Source organism: Anas platyrhynchos, chromosome 3 (assembly GCF_047663525.1).
Source record: "Anas platyrhynchos isolate ZD024472 breed Pekin duck chromosome 3, IASCAAS_PekinDuck_T2T, whole genome shotgun sequence".
Lineage (NCBI taxonomy): Eukaryota > Metazoa > Chordata > Aves > Anseriformes > Anatidae > Anas > Anas platyrhynchos.
This window is the reverse complement of record NC_092589.1, coordinates 104600306-104614966: the sequence shown is the minus strand read 5'-3', so window position 1 is coordinate 104614966 and position 14661 is coordinate 104600306. Positions and strand designations below refer to the sequence as shown.

The following is a 14661-nucleotide window of genomic DNA, read 5'->3' as shown; positions in this document are numbered from 1 at the left end:
ACAGAGTCTTAATCTATCTTTATTCTGTAACACCATTTTTTTTTTTTTTTCTAGAGTGGAGACACAGTGCTGATTGGGGCTGTTAGAGGTGGTCATGTTGAAATTGTGAGGGCCCTGCTCCATAAGTATGCTGATATAGACATTAGAGGTCAGGTAAGTACAGCAATGTAAATGCTAGCATAGTTCTTGAATGCAATGTGAATTTGGCTATCAAATAACTATCATGTTTCTAAAAACAGTGCTTTAAAAACTTCCTCAAATTCTACTCTGTGGGGAACTCAGATTCCCATCAAACGTGAAAAACTGCACTGCAACCTGGAAGTGGTTATTACCTCCATGTCCTAATAGGAGAGAATTCTTTTCAAACAAACCACCCCTACAAAACAAACAAGAAAGAAACAAATATTACATAACAGGGGAAGAAAGATGATGTTCCGGAAACTTTTTTTATTTCATTAGAAAATGTATATATTTGATTTACATATATGTTTTACATTATACGTATACCTACGTATAATTTGGGGGATACATGCTTCAGAAACTGTTCCGAGATAGGTTGTCTCTGCTCCTATTGTTAAAGCTCAGGTATTTAAAATAGGTTTGCGCTTTATTGCCAGATTTCCACACCAACTTCCACTGGTGTACCAGTTAGAGATTCCCAAATGAGTTAGTGTTTCCCTTTGCCCCGAATTGTGCTAAAACTTGCTGATTTATCTGCTCTTTTCAAGATGATTGCATTTTGTATACAGGCTTTGAAATCAGTCCAATTAAATTTAAGTGCTACTAACATGTAATACTTTTTCAGGATAATAAAACTGCTTTATATTGGGCTGTTGAGAAAGGAAATGCTACGATGGTGAGGGATATCTTGCAATGCAACCCTGATACTGAAATATGTACAAAAGTAAGTATTAGAATTTAGAGGACGTGATTTGCTTTGTTTAACATCTGTTGTTTTCCCAGCTCCTACGTGATCTTAACATCACATTACCAAATTCTTTTTTTTTTTTTGTCAAGTGTGAATACCTTGCATGCTGTTTTAGTTTTGTTTTTTAAAATAATTCTGTGTTTTGGAACAGAGGTGTTTCAGTTATGTTAATGTCCACTGTTGATAAACGTCACTTCTTATTGAAACTTCGTAAGAGGAAATCTTTTGGATACTTTACCTCAACAACACTGACACTAGCAATAGCAGAGCAGCTGCTACTGGAAAGTGAGGAAACAGGTTTCTGGTATTACTACGTTTGATTAAGATTGCTATTTCTTGCACTGTACAGGAATTTAAAAAACAGAGGGTGTAGTATGTATAGCAGCGAATTAACTCTTCCATGCCTGAGTCTCTTTTCAAGTATCTTTTATTATATCTGAATCCACTCTTTCTATCTTTGACACTTACTAACAGAAACTTATTTTGCACTTGCATTATGTGCTGTGATTTATATCAATCCATAATAGTGACTGCAGTGTTCTTTTTAAGAACAGGTACACTGAAGTGTTGTTACCCACATACAAACATACATAGCTAAAAAGTTCTCTTAAAAGCTTAGGACTTAATTTGTTATACTATCACTGGTTTTTGCTTGTTTTTGAGTATATGGGAAAGGGCTTTTTTTTTTTTTTTTTTTTTGGGGGGGGGGTATTTTTGCATTCCGTTTTTAAGTAGGCTGGCTTTTTCCTTTTAGGATGGAGAAACACCACTTATCAAGGCAACCAAGATGAGAAATATTGAAATAGTAGAGCTTCTTCTGGACAAAGGAGCTAAAGTCTCTGCTCTAGACAAGGTAAAGAATATTTGCACACTTACTTTAGAATGTTTAATCATTTTAGTTTAGCAACAAAATTTTATTGCGAGCTATCGAGGTTAAAACAGAAAGATCAACTTTGAAAAAGATAGATGAGGATTCTTTTTTGAAGTATTATTTAGGAACGACACAGAACAAAGACTGAAGCTAACCCTGGTTATTGTTACATTTATATGCTTATATGGCTTCAGTCATTGAACTGGTTAATATTTTTTTTTTTGCTTGGATCAGATGCCTTTTTGTTGCTAGCACATGTTTTGATGCCAAAATTTAAACTTCCATTGTTCATTGTTCAAGTATTTACATACTTGGTTAAAGGTAACTCATGCTTCATCAATACCAAAATGTCTGTGCCTTACTTCTTGAGTTAATTGTTATATGGCAATAAGGTATAGAAAGCTTAGTCTTCCCTATGCTTAATAGTTGAAAAGATTAGAATACTTAAGTTTATTCCCATCATTAGTATTTTCTTTTTTTTTTTGTTTGAAATAGGATGTTTTCAGTCATATGGCAAGAAAAAATTATATGTTTTGAATGAGAATTTCAGATATGAAATAACAATTCTTAATATGCTCAAAAAAGAGTACAGAGATGGGTTATGTTAATTGTCACTCATATTTATTTTTGAATAATAGTCATTAAACTAAGCAATGCCAGGGACAAAAGCAATGGTTGGTCCTCTTGTGCATTGCCTACTTTACTAAACCTTTTCAGTGCATGAATGCTTATTTCATACTGTTGTAACCTCTTAAAACTATCTTATAACGAAGGCAAATAAGTAACATTTTTGATTTGTTGTAATAAGGAAATTTTTACTGGAAAGCTTTTTGGAGATGTCTGAGCAGAAGTCTCTGAATTTTTGTTTAAAAATTTTTCAACTTTTATAATGCCTGTTGGAGGGGAAAAAAATATTTGCTGTAAGATTTTAATACTGTTGAAAGTTCCTTAAGATGCATTTCAAATAAATAATGCATCTGAAGGCACGTGGAACATATTTGCGATGTGATGGGACTCAGGTCAGGTTGATGATTGGACTTGATAATCTTGAAGGTCTTTTCCAATGTAAGCGATACTGTGATTCCGTGATATGGTCTTTACATCTAGTGAGTTCATGTTAGATATTACTACTTTTTCACTAAATTGCAGAAAGGAGATACTCCGCTCCATATCGCCATTCGGGGAAGAAGCCGTAAACTTGCTGAACTACTCTTACGAAATCCAAAAGATGGTAGATTGCTTTATAGACCCAACAAAGCAGGAGAAACTCCGTACAATATTGACTGTAGCCACCAGAAGAGTATTCTAACACAGATATTTGGTGCCAGTAAGTAAAAGTATTTATCTAAATTTATACTGAAGAAAATCTAAGCTTTTTTTGGTGATCTGAGTAATTTCTTGTTATTTTCAATCAAGTGTGTATTGAGAATCCAGTTAATTCAATTCTGTATTGATAAGTAGTAAGCTCATTTTTTAATGTTGTGATTAACGAGATCTTAAAAAAAAAAATTGGCAGAAAAATATTATTCTGAAATCCATAAAAAAGGTCAAATACATTTTCTTGTTGACAGTTGCCTTTTGAGATTGGATGCTGTGCAAATTCTGTTGATAGTTTTTTTTTTAAATTTAGATCTTGCTTATGTAAGAACTATTTCATTTTCTATGATCTTGGATTTTTGAGTCTTTTGTGGTAAAATGTAATAGTTGTCATTATGTAACATGTATAGGGATGATTAACATTCCTTGGAACAAAAATGTACCAATAATAATATTATGTTAATAACACTGTAATAATATATGGGAGGAATATGTATACAAATACAGGTAAGCCTATCACGATTTTGTGTATGAAAACTGTCGTAGTGACAAGATTTCATAAAACAAAGCTCTGTAACATAGTATTCCTGTTACAGGACACTTGTCTCCCACGGAATCTGATGGTGATATGCTGGGTTATGATCTGTACAGCAGTGCTTTGGCTGATATTCTCAGTGAACCGACCATGCAGCCACCGATCTGTGTAGGCTTATATGCTCAGTGGGGAAGTGGAAAATCTTTCTTGCTCAAGAAATTGGAAGGTAAAAATTGATATAGCCTTATCTGTGTAGGTTCAAGTTCATCTATGGAAAATGTCAAATGGGAGTCGAGTTTCTTTTGCTACAGCTGTTGGTTCATGTAGTGCTGTGTCTTTGTTTCTGTAATAAAACATATAAATTTTAGTATCAGTAAAATTCATCAGTTCATCTGTAGTTTGCCTTATTCAGTTGTAGCATGTTAAGACATTCCAGAGGAGTTGCTGTCTATTGACCTGCATTAGTGAATCTATTCTTCAAAGACTGTTGAAAGTGTGGCTGCTGAAATACAGCTTGGGGTGTGAGGTTATCAAATTAGGTTCCAACATGTAGAAGGCACAAAACAGCAACAAAACATGTCATCTTTTTTTTTTTCCTCCTCAAAGTTTAGGAACAAATTCTAAGCTATAAATATTTTTCTTTGTAGTGTTTTCTCTGCACTGAGTTTTCTTCCTCTCCTTTATTTACTTGGAGCTTTCTGAACTTTCTGAAATGGTGTAAGGAATCAAATGCAATAAAAAAAAATCATTGTTGTCTTCTGAATGTATACATGCCATTCTAAATAATCCTCCTGGTTGAAATGGGCATCTTATTTACAGTTTAGGCATTCTTGAACAAAGGATATTTTTCTGAGATATTTAATTCAAAATGCTTTCAATCATCTTGATGTTTCCTATTTTCTGTGATTTCTATGTTTTAAAAGCTTCCATATTAGTTAAAATGAAGTCTGTTCCTTTTGTTCACATTGTGTTTCATGTTGTAAGCAAAGTGCTGTATGCACTTTTCATTTTTGAGCGTGATATTTATTGTTAACTCCTGTGTTTTGAGAACACTTCTTCAGCATTTTGTTCCTGCTTCTTATTCATCTGGATTGTGCATTTAGTATTCCTTATTCAATAGATCCTAAATAAGTTTCTTAAACAATTCCTGTTTGAGCAAACGTGCATTGACAAACAGGTGTTTTTACAATAGGATTAAATTTTACTGTTATATCCAATGATTTCAGGAATGATTTTTTTAGTGTTATGGCAGATTACTTTTTCTTTGTGTCATAAAAATGTTTTAAACTTCTGAAGGAGAAAAAGGAATCTTTTAACAAGCATTTAAAAGTAGAAGATCTGCAGCAAACAGTGCAAGAATTATGTATTTAAATGGTTCTAAACTTCTTTAGAACTTTAAAGTTTAGAAGTTGAGAACTTTTGTTCTAAAATGATTTAACATTAATTTATCTTTGTCTTTTAGATGAAATGAAGACTTTTGCAGGACAGCAGATTGAACCTCTATTTCAGTTCTCCTGGCTTATTGTATTCCTCACACTTCTGCTGTGCGGAGGCTTGGGTTTATTGCTTGCTTTCACAGTGGATGCAAAGCTGGGAATAGCAGTGTCACTCAGCTTATTAGCAGTACTCTACATTTTCTTTAGTAAGTGTATTTTATATGAAGTTGTGATGGCTTCTGATTAATATCTGTTTCTAGAATCCAGTATTGTTTTGTAGACATGCTTTGTGCTTCAGAAAAAATATGAAGCGTTTTCATAGAAAATGAGACCTCTGCGCTTTTCTTGTGTTCTGCATGTAAATGAGAAGGCATTCTTGAGAACAGAAAAGCTTTGTATATTAACTTCACTGTGTTGCTCTTAGCTTTCTCATTTTTGGTAATAACTTACAAATTCATTCAAATCCATGCCTTATCTGTGTAAGCTTTCTGATTCATTCAGTTGTGGATTTTGACTGACATATAAACTTTTTATTTCAGCTGTAATTTATTTTGGTGGCCGAAGGGAAGGTGAGAGCTGGAACTGGGCCTGGGTGCTAAGTGCAAGGTTGGCAAGACATATTGGATACTTAGAGTTGCTTCTCAAGCTCATGTTTGTGAACCCACCAGAGTTACCAGAGCAAACCACTAAAGCTTTACCCGTGAGGTTGGTTATTTCACTTATTTACTCCTGAATAATTCAGGTTCACTCTGATACTTTTCAGACTGTACATTTTAATGTGCATGTTTATCTTCCTATGAAAAACTGCTAAGATTCCTGTTCGGAGAACAGTAGCCGTAGAAGCTTATGCAGTTAAATTCTTCCATGTGAAATAGATGGCAACTATTTCAAGAAGAACTTCTTGCCAAAGTTACTACTTTTTAGTTAGTTTATTTTTGTTTTGTGACAAGTTTGTAACAGACAAAATAAGGAGTTAATATGGTAACTGATGGTCTGCTGATAACTGCTGTTAAGGCCTTTTATGGAGTTTTTCACCCCTGTAAGAAGCAGAGCATCAGACTGTTCAGAGCTTCCTCATTACTGAAAAGCAAGAAAAACTTAGATCATGTGTTTTGTGGGGCTGTTTATTCCTATCATTTAGATATGATATTTTATGTGACTTGTTCTTCTGTATGTTTTCTGGTTCTCCATGAATATTTGGAGATACCTTAGAATGCAGTTTTAAAAATACTTTCCAATGTGATTTGGGATCATAAAGACCTTCTTGTTGCTGTTTGGAGTGGCATTATTGATGCAGTTGATTCTACTTATTGAATAAATCAATTTTTGGAAGAGGAAGTGGGATGAAGAAGTTGATAACAGGAGAAGAAATAGGTTTAAAAAAAATAAATATGCAATTTTGTGTAGAATTTTTTGGAAGTATTTTAGCTTTTTCCCCACTTCAGAAGAAAAAACAAACCAAAATGGAAAAAAAAAAAAAAAAAAAAAACCAAAAACCAACTTTCGGTTGCAGATATGTAGAAGGATTTTTGCTTTGGTTGCCCCAAAATGCTTAAAGCGTTCCAAAGCATACAACGTGTATTTTTCTCTTTCAGATTTTTGTTTACGGACTACAATAGACTGTCCAGTGTAGGTGGAGAAACTTCATTGGCTGAGATGATTGCTACCCTCTCTGATGCATGTGAAAGGGAATTTGGTTTCTTAGCAACAAGGCTATTTCGAGTTTTCAAGACAGAAGATACACAAGGTTTTTATTACCTGAATGACATTTCTGATTATACCATTTGAATGCACTGTTACTATGGGTTCTGTTTCTCACGTTATAAGGTCGTTTTAGAAACTGTTGTAGTCATGCAGAAATTCATACAGAAGGGGAGACTCTCCTTCCGTTGTTTCGCAGAGAAAAATGCCTTATTTTCTTTGCTTACCCTGATTTTATTAATCCCAAAAGGGATCTCTTGTGAAATACAGTTGTCATATGTGACAATTGGAATGTGCGTTTATATTGCATCCTCTTAGATGTGGCAGTGTTTTCTGTAGCAATTAAGTAATTGTGTCTGAGTTAGCAGGACACAAAAGCATGCTTTTATCTAACATTAATTTCTGTTTATTCAGAGCTTTTTTGATCACTATTTATTATTGGAAATCATAAATGTTTTGAATGTATTAGCCCAAAATCATAAACGTTTATATGTGTTAGCAAGATGGGATGAAGTATTTCTACTTAATCCAAATGGAAGAAACTTTTTTGTACTGTTCCATCTGCAGATTACAAAAAAAAAAAACAACAAAACATATACAGAGCAGCATATGATACTGTGAAGAAAGGAGAGTTCTTGAGTTTTCAGTTCATAGAAGGCGTATTTCTGCTCTGAGTTCGGCTTCAGTCAGTTATTCCTCATTTAGATTTGGTCTTGACCACATATTGAAAAATCTGTGAGATGTTGTCTTCTCTCACAAAATGAAACGTTTAGTTTCCCATGCCTTCTGGAGGGTAGAAAAAAGCATTCTGTTTACTGAACACAACTTACTCTTTGTTATTCTTTCTCAAATTCACTGTATGTTCTTTATGAATGCAGTATCTGGATTTTTCTCACTATTATTTCCATGTTAGACGTTCTGCAGTTTTTCTCTGTAACTTAAATGAAATAGCTTCTATGATGCTGTAATTTTTCCCAAAACAGGATTTGACTCAATGAATGGCACCATGATGGTGTTGGCTTCTTGTGATTATCTGCAGTAAATACCCTTTCCCATTCATCTGTAATCTTACCTTTGTCTCGTATTCCTTGACTCTGTTGCTTTCCTGTGCTCTTCACAATTCTGTTCGATGATCTTGCAACATCCTCTCCTTATCTCTAAGGTGTTCATAGGTTTCTTGTCTGTAGATGTTCATAGAAATTCACAGAATCATACAGAATTGTGTAGGTTGGAAGAGACCTCAAGATCATTGAGTCCAACCTCTGACCTAACACTAACAAGTCCTCCAGTATTCCACATGGGTTTATTTGTTATTTTCTGCATCTTTAACTTGTGTTCTTTCTCACTCACAGATAAAGAGACAGCAGTTGAATATGTTTATAAGTCTCTAATCCATTTTTGTGTCTCTAGTTAGAGAAGGCTTGCATTAAAGATGTCTAGAACTGAATGAATGTATAGAACTGAATGTAATCAAAACTGAGCTGTTATTCTTCCTTTTTTTGCCCTTCACTCTTGTCGTGATGCATTTCTGTTGCTTTCCCCTGTGTTACAAACCAGTCTGTCATGTCAGCAATGTGGAAGATTTTTCCAGCTTAAACCCTGGTCTAGAATATCATGCATGGTTTGGTATTCTTTTACTGTAGCATTTTTTTTCATTCCAGTTCAAATATTGTTTTATTTTTTTTTTAGCTTTAATCATTTTACATTAGATTGTTCTGTTATTCTTATAAGTGTTGAATTTCTCTGCTTGTAGAAATCCCATAGGCAGAAGCAGCTGCTTTGGTTAAAACAACCAGCCTTTTGCTTGGATCATTGCATTAGCTCTGCTAACCCTCTAACTGCAATATTTTGTCTCTTCCTTACCAATCCTGTGGAAGTCAGGTTGTTTATACTCCAAGGCTGTTCTGATCTGTCTAATCCTTAACGTACTGCCATATTCTGTTTGTGTGTGTGTTAGCATGCAAGAAAAAGTAGCCCTGGGGCTACAATCTCAGATTGTATCTTGATAGTTTGAGTTAGTTCTCCAGTGGCACTACTATTATTGGATTACTGAAGTATCATATTTCTGTTTCAAACCAGGTAGTTACCACGCTGTTTGCCTAGAATTTGCTTACATAAATAAATGTTGCTGAGAGATGTCATAAAAGGGGTGATTTCACCGATTTGAAATCTACTTAATAATGATAATTTACATCCAGTGTAGATTTCTTGAAGCAATGGAAGTAAACTGAAGATTAAAGAAATAACTCTGCTTTATGATTTCCCATAATTTTGGCAAATTTAGGTGTGGTTTTTTCATGTTTCTAAGTGGATAGTAATGCTGCAGTAATCTTTCGTGCAAATTACTGTTTTATGAAAGGTATGCAAGTTAATATACGTTAAATTCAGCTGTAATGACATTTTACATTCATTTTAACAATGTTTTTTGTTTTGTTTTTTTTCCCCTAGGTAAAAAGAAATGGAAGAAAACATGCTGTCTCCCATCCTTTGTGATTTTCCTGTTCATATTGTCTTGCGTTGTTTCTGCAATTGCCCTGCTGGCAATTTTTAATGTAGAACCAACCAACATGACTGTGAACGTTATTCTTATAACAGTTACATGTGTTGTTGGTTTGGCTTTTATCTTGAATTGTCGCACGTGGTGGCAAGTGATGGATTCAGTTTTGAATTCTCAAAGAAAACGTCTTCATAATGCTGCCTCCAAGCTTCACAAGTTGAAAAGCGAGGGATTCATGAAGGTAAGCATATATATATATATGTATGTATGTGTGTATATGAATTAACCATTAAAAGAAGTGAAACAAACCCCCAAACCTGTAGCCTTCTTAAGATGGGGTACTGTTAATTGCATCACATCAAATTTCTCAATGTTAGAATGAGCCTTTTTTTAGGAAGGAACACTTCTGTTCCAATTGTTATTAAACCAAATGATCTAATGTTAGTGATCTTAGGTGATTTAATGTTCCCAGCTGAGTGGGAAAATTTGGATTGTGTTTTCAGGATGAAAATATTATGAAAACAGCTGTTCTAAATAATGGGTATTTAATAAAAGCTAACTTCTGATTGTAAGATTAGAAAGACTAACTTCTTAAATATTCTAGAGCTGAATAGGCTTGAAAAACCCAGCCTAATTAGCTGTCTGGCTACAAGGCCTCTGTACCAAGAAGGGAATGGTAGCACTGCAAGAACATTCATTCCAAAATGGGTCATCTATTTCGGGACAAATGCTAGAAAATAATATTGTTTTGCTGGGTTGCATCTAAACTGTATCCATCAGACTGTCATAAAATATCCTGCATGCTCCTATTTGAAAATAAATTTCAGTATCCTGATGGTTAAACCTGTAGATTACAGATGAGGTATTGTAAAACAATGTATTGTGTGAATCTTTGTGCAGCACAGATGATCACATCTGTGTACTGCTACTGTGCTTCCTGAGAATTGGGGATTTTCTTTTTGAATTGTATTCATCTTGCATTGCTTCAGACATCTAAAAGTTAGGCTTGCCCTTGGCAATTCAAGGAGAGAAATAGGCATTTCTGGAGAGTTACTCATATAACATCTCTTTATCTTGAATGAACACATTAAAAAGCTAGGAGAGAATAGATAAAAGTGTCTAGCTGGTAGCTGCTAAAATAAAAGCAGATGAATTCCATCTTTGTTTCTGTATTAGGGCTAGTTGTTACACGTCTAACTTGATGTTCAAAACATTAGGGAAAAAGAGAAAAAAAAAAAAACAAAAACACCTTAGTATTATATATATACTGAATAGGAGTGACTGAGCCTGACAGTAATAGTACAGTTAGCTTGGATGGAAGGCAGATAGAAAATTTTATTGTACTTACTATACAAAGCAGTTTGGGGGGGTAGCTGAAACTACAAGTAACCTGTTGCTTACTCTGGAAAATTGATTTATGTTGCATAAATATTAGTTTAAATAAAAATGACAATTTATGGATAATTTGATAAGGTAGAATATACTGTTCTGTACATTTCTGTGCAAATAAAAAAAAATTGAAGTGATATTTTAGGACAACTGCACTTCTAGGGGGAGTTTAGTATTTTTAAGCATTACTTTTTGTAATCTTACTGCAGTATTTTTGTGGCAATTAGCAATCCGCAAAAGGAATCGTATGCATTTTTATGAGGTTCAAGTATTATAAAGATGATCTTTGCTTTTTGCTTTTTTTTTTTTTTTTTTTAAGGTTTTGAAATGTGAAGTAGAGCTAATGGCCAAAATGGCAAAAACCATTGACGGCTTCACTCAGAATCAGACAAGGCTTGTTGTAATTATTGATGGATTGGATGCTTGTGAACAGGACAAAGTCTTACAGATGCTCGATACTGTGAGTTAGACCACTATCTCTGTCTTTATCTCTTCCATAGATATACTCAGGTGCAGATGGATTTTCTGCAGATGGAAAGCACATATATAGAGTTTGTGTTGTATTAGTCTTTTTTTTCCACACTTATGTATGTTGGCACAGCTGTAACACTAAGAGCAAAGAGCAATGGCTTTCAGAAGTCGAAAATTAAATCGTAGTAACACTAGACATGTTAATTTGTTAAATGTTTTGAAATCTACAGGTGTAAATTAATGAAAATTAATATCCCATTGAAACAAACTTACATTGTTTGGAGGGGTTTGACATACTTTCAATGTACTTCAGGTGAAAAATACTCTAAATGCTAAATATTTGGGGGGGATGGAGGTGGTCTATGACATCCACCCCTAATATTTTCTTGGTAATGACTTCTACTTTTGCTATTGTGTTAAGGATGTTTATTTCTAATTCTGTACAAGTACCTAACAGTAGATGTCAGTTTTTCCAATATGAGGTATCTGTCTGCATCCTTTGCCCTTTCAAGTTTATAACTCGGACAGAGTGAATATAACACGTTGAGTCAGATGTTCAAATGACCCACAGTTACTAACAAGGCTTACTGTCTCCTTTCTTACAGGTGCGAGTCTTGTTTTCAAAAGGCCCATTTATAGCTATTTTTGCAAGCGACCCACACATCATAATAAAGGCTATTAACCAGAATCTCAACAGTGTTCTACGGGATTCAAACATAAATGGACATGATTACATGCGAAATATAGTTCATTTGCCCGTTTTTCTAAATAGCCGAGGGCTCAGTAATGCGAAAAAGCTGATGGTAGCTTCAACAACCAATGGAGATGTTCCTTATACAGATAATGCAGGTAAAGTTACTGAGGGGGATGGTATGAAAGTTATAAAAACCAGTGATAAAATCTGTTTTCTGGAATAAACTATTTACAAAATTGGTAGATCATTAACATTATTTCACACTTCAGTCAAATTTACGTGAATGGAGAAAATCCCTTTCTTCTCACCCCCAACAGGGTTGCATGAAGAGGTTGACAGAAGAGTTTCTCAGAACAGCCTTGGAGAGATGACCAAACTTGGTAGCAAAACTGCTCTCAATAGACGGGTGAGAGATTTTATACTAAAATGTCTAATACTAGCAATACTCCTTTTTTTTTTTTTTCCCTCTTTAATGTACTTACTGGTGTCAACTTTGAAGACTTATCAAACCATTCCGGTGAAATTACTAAGTGTGATCCATGTAGGAAAAGTGTATTTTTAAATCAGTAGACTGATGCTGCCCCAAAGAGGATCTATATAGATATCACAGATATATATTTAGAAAGGTTTTAACTTTATTATCAAGTAAAATTTAGTTAATTTAAAGTACATAGTTCTTGATACTGATTGGAATTCCTTTTTTCTGTAAGGATACTTATCGAAGACGCCAGATGCAACGTACCATTACCCGCCAAATGTCTTTTGATTTGACCAAGCTTTTGGTTACAGAGGATTGGTTCAGTGACATCAGTCCTCAGACCATGAGAAGATTACTAAATATAGTTTCAGTGACAGGTAAGTGTGGCCTTTTTTTTTTATTCTGTTGTGAAAGCCAGTATCAGCTTTTTATAAAGGATCAAATTCTGACTTTCTCGGTGTTCCAGGCTTTGTGTTCTGAATGTTTGATTAGGATGTAGACCCTTGTAGAAAATTTGCTTTGTTCACACTAGCGAAGCAAATAATATTAATGATTTCTAAGATTAATTGGAAAATGTAAGGGATACACAGATCTATCAGGTGTATTGTGCTTAATACTTCAAAACATTTTAATAGTATTTAACTTGCATATTTAGTATATTAAGTTATGTTCATTAGATGGGATAGGATCCAAACAGGTAGGTTAATTCAGGAGAACATTTTGCCCCTGGTAAGCAAACTTCATAGCTCATAAAATTAAGTAGCATAGTAATTGAGCAGACAGTAAACAGTTATTCTTCTACTCAGAGCTGAGTTCTGTGACAGCATAGGAGCACTCTGAGGATTTGAAATAGCTGAGAGAAAAAAACGTTGCATTTACTGCACATATGTTTGCCTTTGTTTTATTCTTTTCTCTGTATCTAATCTTACATGCAATTCCCACTGGCCCTTGAGATATCAGTGGTATTCTAGGGTGAACTGCTGTACCTTTGAGCTCTTCTGTAACACTGAATCTAGTTACAGATTCCTACCCTTCATTTCAGAGGGAGTCTTGAAATACTATATTAATCCTACTGTCTACAGCTCCTCTGCTGTAGAACTCTTACCTGGAATAAAATAGTTTACTTGGTTATTATGCCATTTCAACTCTTTTAATCTGAATACTTGGTCTTATGGTAAAGGACCTCACTAAATAATGAGTAGTATTGCACTGTACTGCTGCAGAACAAAGTGAATAATACTGCGTTTTGAAGGCAAAGAGCTCTGCTCTATTCCTACATTAATCAAATTATCATAAGCTCTAGTGTATGTTGATGAAAATAGAATTTCTAAAAGTTCTTATTTCAGTATGCCTAATGAAATTTGATTGCTAGGAAGACTATGATCCAATTCTACCCTACCTACCTCATATTAGCAATACAAGATTATATTAAATGACCTGTCTTTTTATAATATCACTTAATGCTTAAATAATCTCTTAAATTTCTAATGAGAGCTGAATCATTTGAGGGAGAATTTCAGTAATAAAACTTTAACAGGTGTGAAAATACTGCAGTTCTCTGCATGGATATTAAGCATAGGTTCAACAGATTCAGCATTAAGTTCAACATCGGGTGATTGTAGCTGTATTGCCTGTGCTGGCTACAGGTCAGAAATCATTCCATCACTACTGGATGGCAAATAGCTGGAGCTAATAAACCTTCTGCAGCTATTGCAGGACTCATACAGGGTGTTTGCTTTACCAGTGGGTGCACAGAGTAATGATCCAAGCCACACTTGAACTGATTCTCGCTGATTTATTTAGCTGCAGAAACCTGCTACAGCAATAACAGTGCTGCATCCAGTGCCCAGTTTAACATTGCATTCAAGGGAACAAAATTTCCTGATTGGTCTGATGCAGAGTTGAGGTGATCATCTCAGTGGGAAGTATGACACAAAGACACGGTTGTATGTCTGTGAGCTGAGCTTCAGCTCTGTCCAACCAGCTTGTGTAACACAGAGTTGCTGGCTGTCTCTGAAGTTGCATTCCCAGTGTTTGCATTGTTCACAGAAATTGCCTTAATATCTCAATTATATTATTATATCTCAATTACATTATTATAATTGAGATATTAAGGTAATAATATGATTGAGATATTGTCTTAATATCTCAATCATAATAATGTAATCCTAATATCTCAATTCATGCACAATTTCTCTGAAATATCCCTATAGTCAGGTTATAAAGAATTGAATGTAACTGCTGTTCTAAAATAAGTAAACAAAACAAACCAAAAAAAAAAAACACAAAAAAGCCCCCTGTGGCTTGTTTTCTGTTCCATTAATTTAATGCTAATATAATTGAT

General features: G+C 34.4%; 1 protein-coding gene across 7 annotated transcripts in view; it reads left to right on the top strand.

The window, feature by feature from the left end:
• The window catches only part of KIDINS220 (kinase D interacting substrate 220), a 72228-nt gene that overhangs the window by 18134 nt on the left and 39433 nt on the right, over positions 1-14661 (top strand). For all 7 annotated transcript variants that reach the window (XM_072036421.1, XM_038176167.2, XM_038176170.2 and 4 more), the window contains 13 exons: positions 55-153; positions 806-904; positions 1683-1781; positions 2949-3126; positions 3713-3877; positions 5114-5293; positions 5627-5792; positions 6683-6834; positions 9237-9526; positions 10994-11134; positions 11751-11994; positions 12157-12245; positions 12550-12694. In XM_072036421.1, coding sequence (XP_071892522.1) covers positions 55-153; positions 806-904; positions 1683-1781; positions 2949-3126; positions 3713-3877; positions 5114-5293; positions 5627-5792; positions 6683-6834; positions 9237-9526; positions 10994-11134; positions 11751-11994; positions 12157-12245; positions 12550-12694 — 2047 coding nt within the window. The remainder of the gene's footprint in view (positions 1-54; positions 154-805; positions 905-1682; positions 1782-2948; positions 3127-3712; positions 3878-5113; positions 5294-5626; positions 5793-6682; positions 6835-9236; positions 9527-10993; positions 11135-11750; positions 11995-12156; positions 12246-12549; positions 12695-14661) is intronic.